Genomic DNA, 19,170 nt, shown 5'->3' with positions numbered 1-19,170 from the left:
ATTTATCTAAATTAATCAATTATTTATGAACAGTATGACAGTATCGACAAAAAGCACCTGGTTGTAAGCACATCGTGATTACGCTCCTGCAAGACCATAAAGGCACCACCTGTCGTTGAGTGAACGCACTAGTTTGACTTCGAATCGAAAATGGCTGACAGCGGGGATGCTGTGAATAGTACGTCTTCAGGGAAAGAGGCTAGAAATACCGTTACCGATGGTCCTGTCACCGATCCAGCATCAAACAACAAGGTAGATTGAAGAATGCTATCGCCAAATAATTAAACAAACGGATTATTTTAACTTCGATTTTGATAACGTAAAATCATGACACTGCGTTGCCACGAGTATTGTATTTACCGCCGTATTAGTTTCTGGCTAATTAAATTACTTATAAAAATAAAATATATCTTTTTTAATTTATACTTTCATTCCATCAAAAGACAATGATTTAACAAAGATATTGTACTTTCTTTATTTCATTGTTTTTATGTTCTTCTATTATGTTAAATTATTTGTATTAAGTCTTTCATTTACCTTTATCTTCCTTTACCTATGTTTTGTTTTTTCTGTCATATTTCAGCCCAACCTTTTCAAGTCTTATGACCACATGTTGCTGTTATATAATACAACACATGGTAGTAATTAATGTATGGTCTTGTATATAACTTCTGTCTATTGTCAAACAAATAACTTCCTTCTATTGTTATTTCAAATTGAAAGATCCATAATCTTGCAATCATGATTCTTATCATAATATACTTCATAAGTATATTGTTAGGAAAACTGGATACTTATTTATTAATGAAATGATAATCTTATTTATTAATGAAATGTAAATTCTGGTTTATTTATTAAATTTACTGTGAGTTTAAATGTGTTTTATGACATAATGTTATTGAAAATTATTGAAAGTTATTGAAAGATATATATACAATACTAAAAAAAAAGTAATGAAAACCTAATTTATAAACAGACTGAATATATGCCTTTGCCTCAAAAGTATTTTTCCATTTAAAAAACTATTGTAACTGGCACTTTATCGTTGTTACACAATATGCAAATGATGTTATGATAATTGGCATGAAAATTGCAGACAATTCATATACATGAGTTTAACTGATAAGAACAATCTTCTAAAGCAACATTCTAAGTACTTTGTTCTAGATATTGACATTTTCTAATTCAACGTGAAAAAGTTTTTAATATTTTAGTTTTTTCAGACAAAAGATATTTCATTTTCTTCATACATTTTTTAATTTATCATTCCTTTATTACATATCCTTCTATGTATAACAGTACTTTAGCATATTAACTATCACAAAAGAAATTAAGTCTTTTAATATCTTCAATGACATCAAATGCATAATACATATACATATATGTATAATTTCAACTTTGATAATGCAAAAAACTAAAAAGTGATTTGCATGCTATTACACATATTGCCTGCTATCAAGGCGCTTATATTATTTTACATATAGAGCATTATTCTCACAGTAGTCCGTAGGTTCGGTACCAATCACTCATGCATCACTCATTATATGCCTAAATACACCATATAGGCATGGCACAATTAGCACTACTGAACCAATGCATTGAGTACAACTGAGGAATGATTACAAAACAAAAAAAGAAGAGGGGGGAGATACCTTTGTGTACATAAAACTGATATCTTATATAAATCAAGTTTTACTTACAAGTACAACCTTTGGGAGCTTTGTACCTAACTACGGACTGTATTATGAAAATTTGATCCAATTTGAATTATGATGGTGGTTGTTGTGATTTCAGAGCCTAGAGGCATCAAATAGTGCCTTTCACGGCGCGAGAACAAAATTAGTAAGTAAGAATATGTGTGTACAAGACACAAGTAAATTTGTACTCCTTTCCATAGAGCAATCCTTGCAATTTCCTCAGGGCTGCTTTAATTCCTATGACAACATAAATGTGGTATGTGCCAATGGGTTTATCATTTTTGCTTTCCCATCAAATAACACAGTAATAATAAGACGATCCTTTTATCAAAGTGCAGCCAAATACTTCATTAGAGTACAAATAACAAGAACAACATAAAATCAAATGATATTACACCAAAAATCGTCTATATTAAACTGTGTCCATTCTATCAAATAAAATAGCTTTATTTGCATTTTTTCTGTTTGTAGTCCATTTCCATCTGTTGCAGCCCTTTTGAAGATGAGAATTATTCACAATCTCATAATTTATTTGACCTTTTAAATGTTTAGGATTCCAAGTCAGGAGCTTTGAAGAAGTCCAGCCGTTATCGTAGTCGATCTTTGTCAGCCAGTAGCACAGATAGTTACAGTTCTGGTACGAATACGGTCATTACAGTGTTGTACATTTAATTATTGTAACCTGATTATTATTAACGTATCGCGGTTAATTTTAGCATCTTATACAGGAAGTTCATCGGATGAAGATGACGTGTCACCTCGTGAAAAACTTCAAAAAACAGAAAATGGTTTCACAGATTTTTGTGTACGCAACATTAATCAACATGCATTTGGTAGAAGAGAGATAGAAATAGCGGAACAAGAAATGCCGGGAATTATGGCACTTCGTAAACGTGCCGCCGATGATAAGGTATACAAATTATTTACTACAAAAACAAAACTAAGCAATATTAATGTGTATAATAAACAATTATTTCAAACAGCCATTGAAAAATGCTAAAATCGTTGGGTGCACTCATATCAATGCTCAAACTGCTGTTCTTATTGAAACCTTAGTACATTTGGGTGCACAAGTTAGATGGGCAGCATGTAACATATATTCTACTCAAAATGAAGTGGCTGCTGCTCTGGCTCATGCTGGTTATCCAATTTTTGCTTGGCGCGGTGAAACAGAAGAAGATTTTTGGTGGTGTATTGATAAATGTGTAGCTGCTGAAAATTGGCAACCTAATATGATATTAGATGATGGTGGTGATGCAACACATTTAATGCTCAAAAAATATAATGCTATGTTTAAAATGATTCAAGGTTTGTCCATTGTTTCTTTTGCAGCCAAGTAGATAATAATAATGTTAATTTCTAGGAATTGTTGAAGAGAGTGTAACAGGTGTACATAGATTATACCAATTATCAAAAGCAGGAAAATTATCCGTCCCTGCCATGAATGTCAATGATAGTGTAACAAAAACTAAGTTTGATAATCTTTATAGCTGCCGCGAAAGTATTATCGATAGGTAAATCAATTGTAAATCAGTTATTGAAACACGCTAAAAGTATCTGCTAATTGCTTCTACTTAGATATCTTATTACAGCTTGAAACGATCCACAGATATTATGTTTGGTGGAAAACAAGTTGTAATTTGTGGTTATGGTGAAGTTGGTAAAGGTTGTTGTCAAGCCCTTAAGGGTTTAGGTTGTATCGTTTATATAACTGAGATCGATCCAATTTGTGCTTTACAAGCGAGGTAGATAGTTTAAAATAAAATACACTGTATATTACATAAACGATAATACAATTATTCATACAGATATTCTTTACAGCATGGACGGTTTTAGAGTAATGAAACTGAACGAAGTAATCCGAAATGTAGATATCGTTATTACCGCAACTGGCAATAAAAATGTAGTTACGCGCGAACACATGGATAAAATGAAAAACGGCTGCGTAGTATGCAATATGGGACACAGTAATACCGAAATAGACATTGTACGTTCAAATTTTGACAATATATAACTACTTCCTTTAAAATTCGATTAGATTTTCAACTAGAGTTTGTAGGGAAAAACTCGTATTTCTTATATTTCAGAACAAAAAAAAAAAAAAAAAGAAATATATTGATAAGACATTAAGACTCCTTTAATATGTTCTTAACAGAACAGTTTACGCACGCCCGATTTAACTTGGGAAAAAGTAAGGTCTCAAGTGGATCATGTTATCTGGCCAGATGGAAAGCGCATCGTGTTATTAGCGGAAGGCCGATTAGTCAACTTGTCTTGTTCCAGCATCCCCTCATTTGTTGTGTCGATCACAGCCGCTACCCAAGCGTTAGCACTAATTGAACTTTTCAACGCACCATCAGGGCGATATAAAAGTGACGTTTATCTGTTACCAAAAAAGATGGGTAAGCCTAAAATATCTTTATGTTCCATTATTATTCAATTAAAATAAGCTGTAAAACAATAATACTACTCGATAGATGAGTACGTGGCTTCATTACATTTACCAACGTTTGATGCACATTTGACGGAACTAACAGATGAACAAGCCAAATATATGGGACTTAATAAGGCTGGACCTTTTAAGCCTAATTACTACCGGTTAGTACATTTTATGCTTCAGTTGGAATTGTCACTTAATTTTATTTATTTAAAATCATTATCTAAATTTATTTCAGCTATTAAAACTACGTGGATAAACAACGTGACACAGTATATGCAATAATCGGAATTTGCGTTTATGAGTATTGAAAAATAAGTGCTTCGTTTTATTGAAGTTTCTTCTATTAATTTTATTTATCTGAATTAATAGAAACGTATAATAGGATTTCATGTTATCTTTAATATAATTCTATTTTCCTTATATATTTCGAAAAGTATTTCTATATGATTCCAACCAAAATATTGTCAGCACTGGCTGCAATAATCAATAACCAGGAGTTATATAAGTAAATATATATTTAGTTAACCTTCACAAGTGTATAGCAATTACTAATTTATGATTTGTGCATGCCTAGAAATACATGTACATTTGTTCAGTCAAATCAAAGTACAAGTTTGCTAAATGATCAGTTTTCCATTTTAAACTGATGTTAAGAAAGGAATTTCCTGCAAAGATCTGTATACGTAAATCATTTCTAACACTACCGATTACGGAATTAAAATTGTTTGTTGCAATTATTTTTATCTTCAGCTACTATCTTCAGTTCTTTTTAAAAATTGCAGTTTTAACATGAATGAATTGTAATGTTGGAAACATATATAGAGGATTTAACATTATAAGATATTGCTTATTGTATGAATAAGTGAAGTTTAATGAGTTATCTTTTGATGAGTTAATGTCTGCAATTATATCCAATAACTGTACTCAGTTTATTTACTGAAACAGCAATTATGTATATTTACAGTTAGTATTTTTGTTTCTAGAAAAAAGACAGTGTAAAAATGAAGCAATCCAAACTATGTACATAATTATTTAAGAAAAATTAGACAAAAACCAACCCTTTTATAATTGGTCATATCATCCGTCGATAGAAAATAATGAAAAAAAAGAAATCAAATAAACGTTTATGATGCCATGAACCTAATAACGTTCTTCTTGATTTATATTTTCTATTCCTTTCTACTGTGTCTTATAGAGAATAATATACTTATTTGTTGAAATTAAAGAGTAAAATGTGGGGATTTATATTTTTGCGTTTTAGTCTTATTATTCATTTAAGCTAATTTGATTACAAGATTTGATATAATAAAGTTAAAATTCAAATGTAATCGATTTACTAAATATAGAAACTATAGTCAATGCTTTATATTTAAATGAATATAATTACGGTAAAGGGAGAATAAAAATCAATACATTAACATAATGAAGCTCAAATAAAGACTTTGTATATATACACGTTCAGAAATTATTAATATCGTAAATTGAGAACAATGAAGGAATACGTTGTAGATTAATAAGTAAAATACATCACATCGATATAAATGTAATATATTTCAGTATAATTATTATAAAGTAATAGCTCCTGAAGCGCTTATCGACAGCATCGATTGAAAGATAAAGTTTTACAAGAATCCTTGTATTTTTCTTTCGATCCGTATATGAGTATTGAAAAACAAAACAACTTTGGGATTGATCGTAAAAATGAACCTATACAAATGGCAAGGCTCAACGGCATGGCATACATATAATGGCATAACAGCAGCGATCTACAAAAAGCGAACTTAAAACACAATTTTGTGTTATAAAGAAATAAATAATAAAACCAAAAAAAATGTAGTAAAAATATATTTTACAATACTCTGTACAAGATCTTATTAGAATTAATATATAGTTAGCTCGGTGTAGATTGGTTATCATGAGACAGGCTATTCATCCTGGAATACTGTTATCCGATTTCGCTTTGCGATTAATATCTTTTATTATCACCGCGCATATGCATTAATATTACTAATCTTATTTGCGATATCAGAAAGTTACTTACTTGCGAAAACAGTCCGGCCATTATTTTAATATATTAATTTCGAAAATTCATTTATAATACTATTTCCAAAAGAGATATGAGTATTACAGTATTCCACGATTAATATTAGCAAAGTTATTATTAACGCGGTGTCTGTACATTTCTGCAAAAAAAATATCCCGATGTTTTTGAAACATTCATCATTAGTGCAAGTGAAAATTATTTTGTTTACAAACACTAACTTCGTTCAAAGATTAAATGATTATTGCAAACGATCAAAACTTTGAATTTTCGCAGAAACAAACAGGCACGTGTAAAATATGTAGAGCGAAATTTTGAAATCTTCCTTTCACTACGTCAACAGTAAATACTTCAATCAAAATCTGATAATCTGCATTAATAATTCACTCCACTCTAAATATATATTAAAAAAAAAATCTATGATCAGAGAGCCCAGATAGTAATAGTTCTTTAACACGGTTATGTTACACGTAAAAGAAGAAAATAATTAATAATATTTACATATATCGATTATATTTGTGAATCATTGCAATAAAACTGTTTCGCACTACATAAAATAATTTTATACCAATTAGTTTCACCCTTTTGATTTCATCAAATTTTCTGTTACACTGAGCTCCCATAATGTTGATGAGAATATATAACATAAACATTATAGACATCCTAACAAGCTATTTAACTAAATTATACAAGGACTGTTTGATTACATAAAAAGTGGAGAAAAAAGAAATTGCGAATATACGCGTTTTATATATGCCTCCTGGTCTCTGCAAGGCAAATTAATAATCGATATAAAGGTAAATGTTTAATAATAGAAATATGTCTTACACGTGTCACGTAAATCATCGGTATATCTTCTATATATATATATATAAATATATATATATATATTTATATGTTATACATATATATATATATACACATATATATACACATATATATATAAATCATTCAAACCACAATTCCATCGTTTAAAACTTTTTCAGATTAGGCTATATATATATATATATATATATATATTTATAGTGCGCAATAAAGTAGTTTTTTTTTCATTTATAAATATGTAACAAAAATAGATAATAATAGATATATTATATGTACAATGTAGACATGTAAAACCTAACAAAGTAGATGCGCGCTTGGTTACTTTCTAAATCAATCTAGAAGCCTTTATCGTGAAAAATACTTAATTATCTCAACATGAGCATATTTCAAAATTTTGCGTGCATTCATGCATTTTGCTTCTCGTTTTACAAAGACAGCATTATTATTTATATTAATTAATCATTTTTTCTCGTCCTGTTACTTTTCCTTTACACTCTACCATTTTATTTAAGGATCTTCTTTGAATGAACGATAATTTTCAAACAAATCGATCGATAATACAATTTTGTTCCAAGATATCGAATCTAGATTCTATACACGTACTTTCAAACAGTTTGTGTTCACGTTCTTATGTAAAAAAGAAGAAAACATCTACGTTCCCGAATGCGAAATTAAATCGGATGTATTCACGACACATCGACTACGTCAACACAGACTCTAGTCCATTGTCATCTAATTTTTTTTCCTAATTCTTTTTTCAACTTTACCTAATATTTTTACGAACTAAGCAGCATTTTTACAGATTACACGCGATTCATTAAATATTAGCGGCTCCTCTCTTAGTAACAACAATATAACATACGAGTATACGTAAGCTCGCTCCAGAAAAAGTTCCACGGATCTATCGAGTTCCTCCGTGGCACTCATTTGAATATCGTTTCACAAGGCCAAACAATGCTTTGAATTACATAATCTAATCTCCATCGCTTTTTTTCTCTACACTTCAAAGAATACTTTCAACAAGATCGTTAATGAAGCTTATTTGATCTTGTAAAACGATTCTACTCCAAAAATCCTCCCAGGCCTTTTTTGTACTGATATACATGTGTATAGTATACTAGAATTTAGTTGTTCGATTGTTCAACACGAGATAAAATGCATACGATCTTATCCAATCGCTACAAATGATTGTTCGTTATAATAGGAGAAAAATAAAATTTTTCTCCTTCTCTTTATACTGTTCTCTCTGTACTTGATAATATAAGTTTGTATAAAAATTCTTCGACAGAGAAATGATTGCAAACATTGATCAGTACAATAATTAACATAGTTGAAATTATAATAGTTCAGCATTAAATGATATGTCGACAAATATGAACAAATTAACAACATATTAATGAAGAGTCGAGGATTAAAAAGAATTTGTTTAATAATTGATCGTAAAGTATAAACAATAACCATTAAAAAAGGCCTGTAAAAACTCATGTACCCCGTCAATGACTAGCTTAAGGTATTATGCATATATAATATATGTATATAATTTTGCTTTGTTTTAGCATAAATGTTTCAATGGCATTGCATAGTTCCTTAAAATTTCTGCAAAGTGGACCGTTTAGTTACAAGATATGGATTCTAGCATATCTTGATTTATTCAATTTTGCTGACTGATCAAATTATATATTCGAGACATGTATGATTCTGTATCTTTAAAATAATTTTTGTCAAAGATTTTAAAAGAATTTATTCACTGATAGAAGTTGACCTAAAAAATGTTAAAGGTTTTTTTCTATTTACAAGATATTGAAATTCTGTTAAAAGATTTTTGTGCAGTCAGCAATGATATTTAAAATATAAAAGCTAAAGTATGTTGTTTTTTAATCCATTTTAATTACTTAAACGTTTTCAAATGCTAAAGAAATATATAAGAAACATGCAAAATCTAATTGGTTTCAAAATTGCGATTTGATTAGCCTTCCCTTATCTTATTATCCTTGACCCTGTACTTGTTGCCATAGTTTTCCTTTTACTGCATACTTTTTATCAATCATTGCTAACGATAGTAAGGTACTACAGGAACGATTTGTAAATTATATACACAGATAAACAAAGTACGCATATGATTGTAGTTCAACGAAAAAAATCAACATAATTTTTTTGTACGCAGTGCATGATTTTAACAAACGAATGATTCAAAAACCGATAATTTTTGCCTCTTACGATATGATCGTGAAAGAGACAGAAACTAACACAACTTTTAATATTTGCAAATAAGCAACTCATAACTGCAATTTCTTTTTTCTGGATCATAGATATTTGTTTTATTCCAAGGATCGATTAAACATTGGAATAATACAAATATCTGTTTCTAGATGTATAGTTCGGAAATTTCATTGAGATTAAAAAAACAGTTGTTCAATATGTGCATATTATTATCATGCATGATAGGGCGAAAGAATGCATTTGTAATTCACGATATAAAAGAATTTAAACGAAACATCATTGAAAATTTTCAAATCGTTTTGAACATATCTCGAAATATTAATACTATTACACAGAGTCGATTAAAAACCTCACAATGATTAAATAACGGTCCTTCTACAATGAGAATTATTATACTACCATAGATAGCGAAAAATTTGATTGTTCGGACAACAATGTGTTTGTCGATTTATGTATGCCACATAATTTACTTATAATCTATAATCCTTACGCTATGGCGTTGCTAGTGATTTTCACATCACATTGCACGATAATGTATATGATACAAAAGTAATTCATTTTGTACATACTTTCACAAATGAGGGTGTTTCATATTCGATGTGTCCTCGTATCGAATACATATATCGTATACGATACTCTTCATTTGTTAATTTTCATTTCTCTCTTTCTCTTTAAACAAATTCTTTTCTTAATTCAGTCGTTGAACCAGCATTGAATCATGCTGTTTTGTATAGGTTCCTAGAAAACACTAAAATTTTAAACACATCGATGTGGACACATGTAGACAGAATATCGCGATGTTCATATGTCTCATAGCATGCACGTTTTGTGTTCCAATTTAGCATTTTTAAGATCTCCGATCTAAATACTATATTTGTAAAAACAAATGTAGGATTTAATTGTCATTGACTACATTTCGAAGCACCTACAAACGTAAAATCGTATTGCACCATAGTTCATTAGAAAAAACGTTCCTACATTGAAGAAAGTTCAAAGTGACAAAATACACAAGCTACACTGCCACAATCAATACATTTGCGCCTTTTTTCTTTCATTAAATAGTACTTGGCACAACAGTCACTTTACTGTATTGTTCATCTGACTGTCCAGTAGTAGTTTGTGGCAGTGGCTTCTCAAACCTCTCATGCTGTACATACGGTGATGACAATGTCGACGTTCTATGTTGATCTAGCTTTGGATTCTCTGCTATGGTAACGTATCCAGTACTCTGTTTAGTCGTAATTGGTTTGTCTGCATCCAACTTTGAGCTTGGCTTCGTACCACTGGTTGGCCAATACAGAGGATACCCTGTCGTAACATCTTCTTCGGTTTCGTTGTCTATCACTTCTGAGATAGGAGTTTCCGATTTTCCCCTTTGCTGTTGTTGTAGCATTTGGAATACGGAACTTGCAAGGACATATGGTTGCGAACCACCGGTCGTAGAAACTTGAGGTACAGTAGTCTTTTGCGACGAGTCTAACGTATCTGCTTGAAGATTTGATTTTTTCGAGACTTCAGAAATTGAAGACACGGAAACGTAGGGTTTCGACGAGGAATCCAGCGTAGACGGCAAAGTAGTTGGACTTGCGAAAGAAGACACGAACGGTTTGCTACATGAATCGGTCAAAGAGGTGGCTGCAAATGGAGTAGACATCGTGCTCCTTGTACTATCGATGCTGCTTAAAGTGAACGGCTTTTTTAATGAATCGATTAAACTTGTTTGCACATATGGTTTAGAGACTTTGTCAGAAGTTGTGAACGGAGTCAAAGATTCTAATTTTGATTTGTTCGACTCCGCAAATGTTAATTCATCTAGATCATGTAGCGAATCGATAGCTTTTTTATCCTTTTGGTTCTGCTCCAAAGATGCTAATGTTATGTATGGATTTGTGGGCTTGGGTTCTGATTTAATAGGTATTAGTGTATCTGCAGTAGATTCCGTTAAATCACTGTCATTCTCAGACTTTGCAGACTGTGCAGATTTAGGAACAGTTCCTATAATACTATAGCTCCCTGCAGTTGAAGTTTCTTTAGGAACAGGACTTGGATTACTGGACAGTTCTTCTGATGATGGCATACTAATGTACCCAGTCGAAGACCAAGTATGTTGCGAAGTTGTGTAGCCTGTACTGTCAGTTAAATTAGGCGTAGATCGTGCCAAAGATAACGTGTCTCCGATGATGGGCTCTCCGGATTTTGCAACTTTTGCGTATCGTTCGCGAAATGATGAGTGTCTCAGGCGAAGACTCGAAGAATCTGAATTCCAAGCTGGTGTTTCAAGCAATTTATTGGGTGAAACCGGCATTGGATCTATCTCCGTACCACTATCGCTTGAAACCTGAGAATCTGATGTTAGCGAAGAAGTAACAGATTCTTGTCCACTTGAACAACCACTGGAATCAGCAGAAGATTGACGTATATGTTGTTCTTTATCAAGAAGTGTCTGTAACAAAAATGCATAAATATAAATAGAAAATACTAATCTTCTATTACCAATACGATCAATATATTCTTGTACCTGTACCATATTTGATGCTAATCCTGGTGGTAATTTAACTTCTACATCTTGCATAGCTTTACACTTCAACCAAATACTGGAACAAGTAAAAACATATGTAAATGAGATTATATTTATTTTATAAGATGTTTAATATATATATTATCTAGGAGGTTATTCATACCGTTTTGATAGATGTAGACAACAAAAAATAACTATTATGGAACTAAATCCTCCTATCACCCATATCATCGTCCACACATTGTACGATGGTCCTATAATGAATGAGTAATTGTTATACACATACATAAAGAAAGAGGTCCAATACATCTTTTATTTCTCTTAGTAAGTAAGCCCTATAAGTATTGGACCTCTTTTTTCTTATCATCCTTATAATTGTTTTAACTAAGGAACTGAAGAATAAAACGAAAAACAAAGAAATTAAGACTTACCTTCACTATAACAATTTCCCTCACCAGGATTAGACCATGGGCCTTTTAAATGGATATTATTCGATGCAATGTTAACAGCTCTTACACGAAATTGATATAGTTTTTCTCGCTGTATAGATTTGCAATCAGGGATAGGTAATCGAGCTTCTAAAACATTTATAGAAGAAATGTTAATAAAAAAGGCAAAATTTTAAAAAATATATTTATCTGCTAAAATGTTACCTGTTTTAGTACTATTTTGTATTTCACCATCTTTCGAAGATATTTCATAGTAATCTAAGTGTCCAGCGGCGTATTCGGGTTTATTCCACATAACGATCACTTGGCTAGAATTCATAAAGCGCACATTAGGTACATTAACCATTCCCGGTGTACCAATTTTCGTAATCTTGCGAATTGTAGGCGATTTGACACTGCAAGATACAGTACATGCGGCTACACTAATGTTATAATATTTATGCGCTAACAGATTTTTCAATTCAGTTTGTGTTGCGTCTTCAACTTTTTTCGCGTGTGTGTTGTAGTAAACTTCGTAATAGCGCAATACACCATTCATTGCTTCTGGTGGTCTCCATACAATGCTCATTGTCGTATTTGTCACATTTATAATTCTTACGTCCTGTGGAGGAGTTGTTGGTGCTGCTTCAAGAGTTGTATTATACAAAGGATCACTATGCAATCCTTCTCCACTTTTTGTTAAAACAGCGACAGCTAACATATATGTTGTATACGGTTTCAAATTGTTTACAATGCCATGGATAGTGTGAGAATCGGCTTTTATCGTTCTATTAAGTTTCGGGCCTTTACAATTCAGATCATATGGTGAAACAATGGGACAATAATAAATATTAAATCCTTCTACTATTCCAATGCGATCCGAACAATCTAATTTCCAACCAACTTCAATAAAGTCAGAACCAATTCTATTTATCCACACAGACTTCATTTTTCCAACTACTTTATTATGTATTACAGTGCATGATGCCCATACCATACCGCTACTACCTGTGTTCGTATTTGCAGAAATTGCAAATTGATACACTTTGTCGGGATCTGGTACAGTCATATTATAAATTGTTGTATATTTTGATACATGTACCCAATCTAAATAACCCTGCAATCACCAATTTTAGTATCAGTAAATTTTTTCATTACCGAAGCTATCAATAGCTAATAAATACATACAGTGCACTGATAAGGGCGATCACGTTCATTATCGCACCAAAAAATTGTATAATTTGTAATTTCCTTATTCATTTTGGGTGGTTTCCATGATAATTCATATAAGCCTCCATCAAACGCAATTTTTGTAAATGCTATAGGTTCGTGCGGTACTGTAATATAAATGCATTATTATTCATACAATGCACATGTATATTAGTTGAGCATCACAAATTTTCATTCGTTTGTATTAATCTTACTTTGGGATCGACTAGGTATAAAAATCTTAGCACGTTCTTCATTTATTCCAACAATATTTGTCGTAACAATTTCGAATTTATAATTATTGATACTAATTCCCTTGAATTTAGCGTATGTTCTCGTAGTTTCATTCGGAACAAGAGACACATTTCGTCCATTTTCTTCTACGCGATCAATCTCATACTTGAAATTATCACCATTTTCTAGATATTGTGGTATAGTTTGCCAGTACAAATATACATCCCTGCTAGCACTGTTCTCCGCTATTTCAAAGCTTCCAATATCGGTTTTTGGAGGACGGCCAGGTACTAAAATACCAAATATATAAAAATATAAAAAATATTTCGGGAAGTACCTAGCAAAAAAATTAAAATTGCAGGAAACGCAACTTACATCTTGGTGGTGTTCTAAAAGTAACATCACTAAATTGACTCCACTTATCTTCCCCAGTCGCAACAGCACTTTTCATAAAAACTCGTACATCATATACAGTATTGGCATACTCCAACCCAGTAAGATTATAGTATCTCTTATGCACATGAATATCATTTGTAATATTGATTACCTAATATAAGATTGCATTAGTAAATATGTTATGCTTCTAAACAAAATATTATCTTAGTATTTATAAATCCTCACCTGCCAGGTTTTTTGATGATCCCATTGGTTTTGATACTTAATTCTATGATATAATCCAGGTGGAAAATTCTGCATTGGAAAAGGCACACTCCAGTGCAATAATGCACTATCAACCGTTTTATTAATAACTGATAAATTAGCCGGTTTCGCAGGGATAACTAAAATTTATATATTTACATAATGCTGAAAATGGTATTATTAATATATCAATATTACATGAAAAAGTAATAAATACAAACCATGAGCAAAATGATGAAACTTATATGTAAAACTGGCATTTCCTAGAACGTTATTTACGTTCAGTATAAATGTATAATATTCATAGGGTTGTCGATAAATTGGATTCGTTGATGTATCCCACAAGCACATATTTGGCTTATCATCTTTGTCCTTTTTATCATCTTTATCTTTCGTTGGACATGGATATAATTTTCTACCTCCTGCTCTTCCCGGTAATTTAAATACGATTGTAAAAGTCGTTGTAACATAGTTTTGGACTGGTTCCCATGAGCATATCATAGTTTCCCAATTATAAGATACGCAACTGAAGTTTTGAGGTTCTTGAGGTTTAACTGTCAATAATTAATAAATAGATTATATTATATCTTACCACTATAGAAAATGCTATATTAAGAATGCTTATAAGTAACTCTTTGTATAAAAAGGTTAAATAAGCTTAATAAAATAAGCTTTTATATTTATGACAAAATGATAAGATATACTTATCTTAAATGATAGTTAAGCGTAAATTCCAAGATACAAAACATATTAAATGATATTCCTATAATTCTCATGAAAGTAGGCACTGAATGCCCACTCTTGTTTTCATGAAATGCCTTTTAGCCTATTCTGATTAAGTTTATCTCAATGACATAATTTTATGAGTTTGTATAATATATATTATATTAAATATAATCTTTAAATTAAAAGATGCTATATTATTTTTAAAAAAATACTTGCAAAGTAAAAAAGTACTTACAACCAACTACAACTTTGTTCAAACAAACTGATTCCAGTTTTTTGTAGTGATTATTTTGTAATCTTAGTCTACAATAATACATATCTTCTGCAGGTGGAGGTTTTTCTACATCTAGTGATATTGTAGTTTCATTGATAATTGTAATAAATTCTGGTTCCATCTCCTTTTGATTACGAAAGAATACAAGATCTGAAGCATTTTTTCCAGGAAATTCAGCATCCACGAAAGATTGATTCAATATACATAATATTCTTAAAGGTTGACCATATTCAAGTACAATATCACCTTGTGGCCAGGTCCCTTGAAAAAATAATATTGTAAAATTAAGTTCAAAATAAGATTTCATTATCAATTAATTTATTATGCATATTTCAGATTAAATATTTAGTAGAATATACAGTAACTTTATCCTAAATTTTAGCCTACACTATACACCTAGTGTATTATATATAGATATATACATTTAGTACCAAGACTAGAATTCCAAAAGGAGAAACAAGATGCAGGAATTATTTATAAACTCAACTGCAATAGAAAGTTACAAATACTTCAAAAGCATGAAATTAACTGCATCTAGTTGTTTAAATTCATGAATACATGTTTCTTTTAATTAAAGATTAGAAAAGTTTTTACTATAAAACTTACTTCCAGGTGTTTTCAAACCAACTGCACATTGATTAGAATCTGCACTGCATATTGTTGCACATAATGACAGAATAACAAAAGTAATTAAAAATATTCTCCAAAAACAATTCTTCCATTGTGTACCAACATTTTTTGTAACTAGTAATGACAAACTTTTATTTGTTCTAATTCTCCATAAATTATATATAGAACACATATAACTTTGTGAGATTTGTTTGTGTTGTTGACAATGCATTATATCACAATTATGATTAGAATCAACACTCTCACTTAACATGCAATGATGAACTGAATACGTGTCAGATAAATATTTAATAGTTGATGAAAGTTCAGTTGTGTCACAAGGATCATCTTCTATCCTGTTGATAACATCTACCTTCTGGCATAGACTGATATTTCTTGGGACACATGTATTATCTTCACATCTCTCTGAATCACAGTACAAATTCTCTGTCATTCTACTTGCATTTGAACATCTAACAACATCATCATGCTTTGATGCAGCATTTTTAAAATCTGATTGTAAAAAGTGAGACATTTCTTGCTGAAATTTTTTGGGATCTGTTCTGTTTGAAGACATCTTGCGCTCCCATCACTGAAAAAGATAAGAAGAATAAAATATTACTTTAAAATACAAATATTAATTTAAAAATATTTGACATTTTAAATTTAACATTAGATTAAAATAATTATATAATAAAATTAAAAATTAAATATTTTAAAATACAATGCAACAACATGATTCCAAAGCTAAGCTATAACTAAGAATGTTTATGTTTTAGAAGCTGAATGTAAGATTGTAATTAATGAGATAGAATATATGTCTCAAATTCAAGGTCATGCAGTATCACTTCTACATTTTTTTATTATGCTGTCAATAGTTCCTTATAATATTTATTTTTTACTGTATGATAAGTTAATAAGTTAATACTAAGTAATAAAATGAAAATATTTATATGAAGAACATTATGAAAAACTGATTACACAATCATAACACAACATATTGAATAATATAGTGCCACAGATATGTGCTGTATATTTTATATATGTAGATGTAGTGAACAATACTTTTGTATTCTATGATGTATCATAGATGCATACTAAATGAATGAAGGAACAAACTAAAATCAGGGAGATAACTTGCTCGGATACAAGATTGTAGAATGAATTATTCATTAGCAGATCTAATACTATTGTTTGACATAAAGGTGAAACAAAATTTTGGGAGGTCATACAATTCCATCTTTAAGTAAACAGTTATTTTTTGTAGTTATTTGAGTAAACAGACCTATTTTAATCTACACATTAATCTTTGAAGTTATTAAAATTTTTGTTAAAAGTTTTGTTTTATAGAAAGCTTTACTGACAAAAAAGATTTACATTCTATACTACTTAAAATTCTATATGACTCATAATAATAATTAGAGAATAACATGTACCAAAAGGAAAATATTAACACAATTTCAATAAATAATATGTGTGAAAACCTAAAATAGTTAATATATAAAAAGCTTTATCATTTAAAAATGTTACAATGCAGTAACTGTAATTAAATCAAATTGGAGTAATAGCAATGAATAAAATAAAAATTAATAATATGTTTATGTAAGGTTTATTATATTATTGATATATTTTTCGAATAATTTTAATAATCATAAGCTGTGATCGCTGTTATTTACTAGAAAAATAATTATCGGAATAATAGGAAAACTGATAACTTGAAAACGTAATCAGCTATCACAGTCGCAGTGTAAGTGAGAAGAAGAAAAAAAGGAAAGAATATGTATATATACACACACATATAGAGTTATATATATAAAATTTCTACACGAATTATTTACTATAATAGGACAGAGTCATTTCATCTATAAAACTAAAAATCTCTCACAGATAGTTGAGAATCATATCGAGCTAAAACCATTAAAATCGTTTATTTACGAACATACACTATGTCCACAGCGTAACGCGTTCCATGTAGATACCCATACCTCGTATTCTGTCTTGTTGCGTGTATATGCTCTGTGTGGTAAGATTGTGTGTGATCTCATGAATGTTGGTCTAATATATGTACATAGCAGAAACGCACGAAACAATGTAACAAGGCTTGTGCATTGTATATACCATATATATATAATACCATGCAGCATGTTCGAGAGCGTAGAAAATATTTATATGATTAACAAGGGAAAATTAGATGATTAAAAAATCACAGCATTATTTATAGAGAAATCGACCAATACGACATATTTCGTCAGAGCTGGGAAAGTCCAAAGTAGTCGCGAATACCACTCGTTTTCGAGTACTTACCGTCAGCAAGTAGTCGACGAATTTCTGCAGATCCCTCATTGCACTTCCATGTATTCTAAATCGTCTCCACACTATTTCACTGAACTTAACACTACGGGCGGTCGAACGTAAACCCGTTTTATCCGCTAGGTATATCTTCTGGTTACCGTAACGCGTTCAAGACTAATACTCGAGACTCGAGACCTCGTGAACTGCTAAAATAGTCGGCACGGATTCACGGGTTGTAAGTTCCATCCACGAGTCGCAGCCGCATAAATCGGCCGCGTCACTTCATATTTGCGAAAAAATTCTGTTTACATTCGCCCAGAGGGACCCAGGAATAAATATATATGATACACATTCTAGGTAAAATACGTGCGATCAATCGACAGTGCTGCCAACATGTCAGTGATCCTTTGTGAAAAATCGAACGACATAACAGGAACGATTGCACAAATCTATTACATAATTCGGGAAAATATAACATTTATATGATGTTTCTGATTATTCTGTTTAATTATTTCAAAAATGTTAGAACATAAAAAGCATAAAAAACGCATGTTTTGAATGCTGTAACTTGACGACATTGACTGACGTCATACGACGTCAAGCGCTGCATTCTTGGAAATGTAGGCGCAGGTTCATAGTTGACCGCGATATCTTCTAATAGGCGCCATTCTCGAATTCAATTAGACAATCATATTTAGATATGTACAGATATATTTTTTTAGTATGTTATAAATGAGGTATGAATTTCTGTCTAATATTTATATATTCATACTTTTAAAGAAATTGACAATTTTAATATAAAATTAATTGTATGTTGATGAAAAATTAGTCTTTCGTCAACAGATAATAATAAACATTTGAAAATGGATTCAATAGTTAAGTGTACATCTTTATTCTCGACTTATGTATCAATAACGACCCTATAATAAAATTCTAATAATATCGATATTTGAAATTCGTTATTCTTATTAGAATTAGAGCAATCAACAATTACTGTTAGTAATAAGGAACTTATACC

At 30.7% G+C, this 19,170-nt stretch overlaps 2 protein-coding genes across 8 annotated transcripts; one reads left to right on the top strand and one right to left on the bottom strand.

Annotated features, from left to right (window-relative positions):
* Positions 1 to 88: 88 nt before the first annotated feature.
* Positions 89 to 5,276, top strand: LOC126869280 (adenosylhomocysteinase-like 1). Of its 4 annotated transcripts, none has more exons than XM_050625604.1 (11): positions 89 to 252; positions 1,795 to 1,842; positions 2,250 to 2,334; positions 2,426 to 2,607; positions 2,681 to 3,005; positions 3,061 to 3,211; positions 3,290 to 3,442; positions 3,519 to 3,684; positions 3,853 to 4,099; positions 4,175 to 4,295; positions 4,373 to 5,276. In XM_050625604.1, the coding sequence occupies exons 1-11, from the start codon at positions 151 to 153 to the stop codon at positions 4,377 to 4,379; spliced, it is 1,587 nt and encodes a 528-aa protein (XP_050481561.1). In that variant the 5' UTR covers positions 89 to 150; the 3' UTR covers positions 4,380 to 5,276. The 4 variants fall into 4 exon arrangements, with proteins under 4 accessions (XP_050481561.1, XP_050481560.1, XP_050481563.1 ...); XM_050625603.1 differs by having other exon boundaries at positions 2,414 to 2,607; XM_050625606.1 differs by lacking the exon at positions 1,795 to 1,842 and having other exon boundaries at positions 99 to 252.
* A 393-nt stretch (positions 5,277 to 5,669) lies between these two features.
* On the bottom strand, positions 5,670 to 18,962 carry LOC126869274 (uncharacterized). Of its 4 annotated transcripts, XM_050625585.1 has the most exons (14): positions 18,165 to 18,962; positions 15,858 to 16,452; positions 15,213 to 15,512; positions 14,473 to 14,805; positions 14,234 to 14,391; positions 13,988 to 14,159; positions 13,594 to 13,902; positions 13,358 to 13,506; positions 12,395 to 13,286; positions 12,173 to 12,319; positions 11,905 to 11,995; positions 11,742 to 11,817; positions 10,381 to 11,666; positions 5,670 to 9,961 (listed from the first exon to the last, which is right to left on the bottom strand). In XM_050625585.1, the coding sequence occupies exons 2-14, from the start codon at positions 16,435 to 16,437 to the stop codon at positions 9,940 to 9,942; spliced, it is 4,515 nt and encodes a 1,504-aa protein (XP_050481542.1). In that variant the 5' UTR covers positions 16,438 to 16,452; positions 18,165 to 18,962; the 3' UTR covers positions 5,670 to 9,939. The 4 variants fall into 4 exon arrangements, with proteins under 4 accessions (XP_050481542.1, XP_050481540.1, XP_050481538.1 ...); XM_050625583.1 differs by having other exon boundaries at positions 5,670 to 11,666; positions 11,748 to 11,817; positions 18,165 to 18,961; XM_050625581.1 differs by having other exon boundaries at positions 5,670 to 11,666; positions 18,165 to 18,960.
* Between the last annotated feature and the right edge of the window lie 208 nt (positions 18,963 to 19,170).

This window comes from Bombus huntii, chromosome 9 (assembly GCF_024542735.1).
Source record: "Bombus huntii isolate Logan2020A chromosome 9, iyBomHunt1.1, whole genome shotgun sequence".
Classification (NCBI taxonomy): domain Eukaryota; kingdom Metazoa; phylum Arthropoda; class Insecta; order Hymenoptera; family Apidae; genus Bombus; species Bombus huntii.
This window is presented reverse-complemented; position numbering and strand designations above follow the sequence as displayed.

What these genes read in the sequence shown, in the direction of transcription:
- LOC126869274 (XM_050625581.1), bottom strand. Translation starts at nt 16,437, where the DNA reads ATGTCTTCAAACAGAACAGATCCCAAAAAATTTCAGCAAGAAATGTCT. An exon ending in TGGTTTGAAAACACCTGGAA is followed by an intron (nt 15,513 to 15,857) that starts GTAAGTTTTATA and finishes TATTTTTTCAAG; the next exon opens with GGACCTGGCCACAAGGTGAT. An exon ending in GTTTCATCATTTTGCTCATG is followed by an intron (nt 14,392 to 14,472) that starts GTTTGTATTTAT and finishes TATAAATTTTAG; the next exon opens with TTATCCCTGCGAAACCGGCT.
- LOC126869280 (XM_050625603.1), top strand. Translation starts at nt 151, where the DNA reads ATGGCTGACAGCGGGGATGCTGTGAATAGTACGTCTTCAGGGAAAGAG. An exon ending in ATCCAGCATCAAACAACAAG is followed by an intron (nt 253 to 1,794) that starts GTAGATTGAAGA and finishes TTGTGATTTCAG; the next exon opens with AGCCTAGAGGCATCAAATAG. An exon ending in AACGTGCCGCCGATGATAAG is followed by an intron (nt 2,608 to 2,680) that starts GTATACAAATTA and finishes TATTTCAAACAG; the next exon opens with CCATTGAAAAATGCTAAAAT.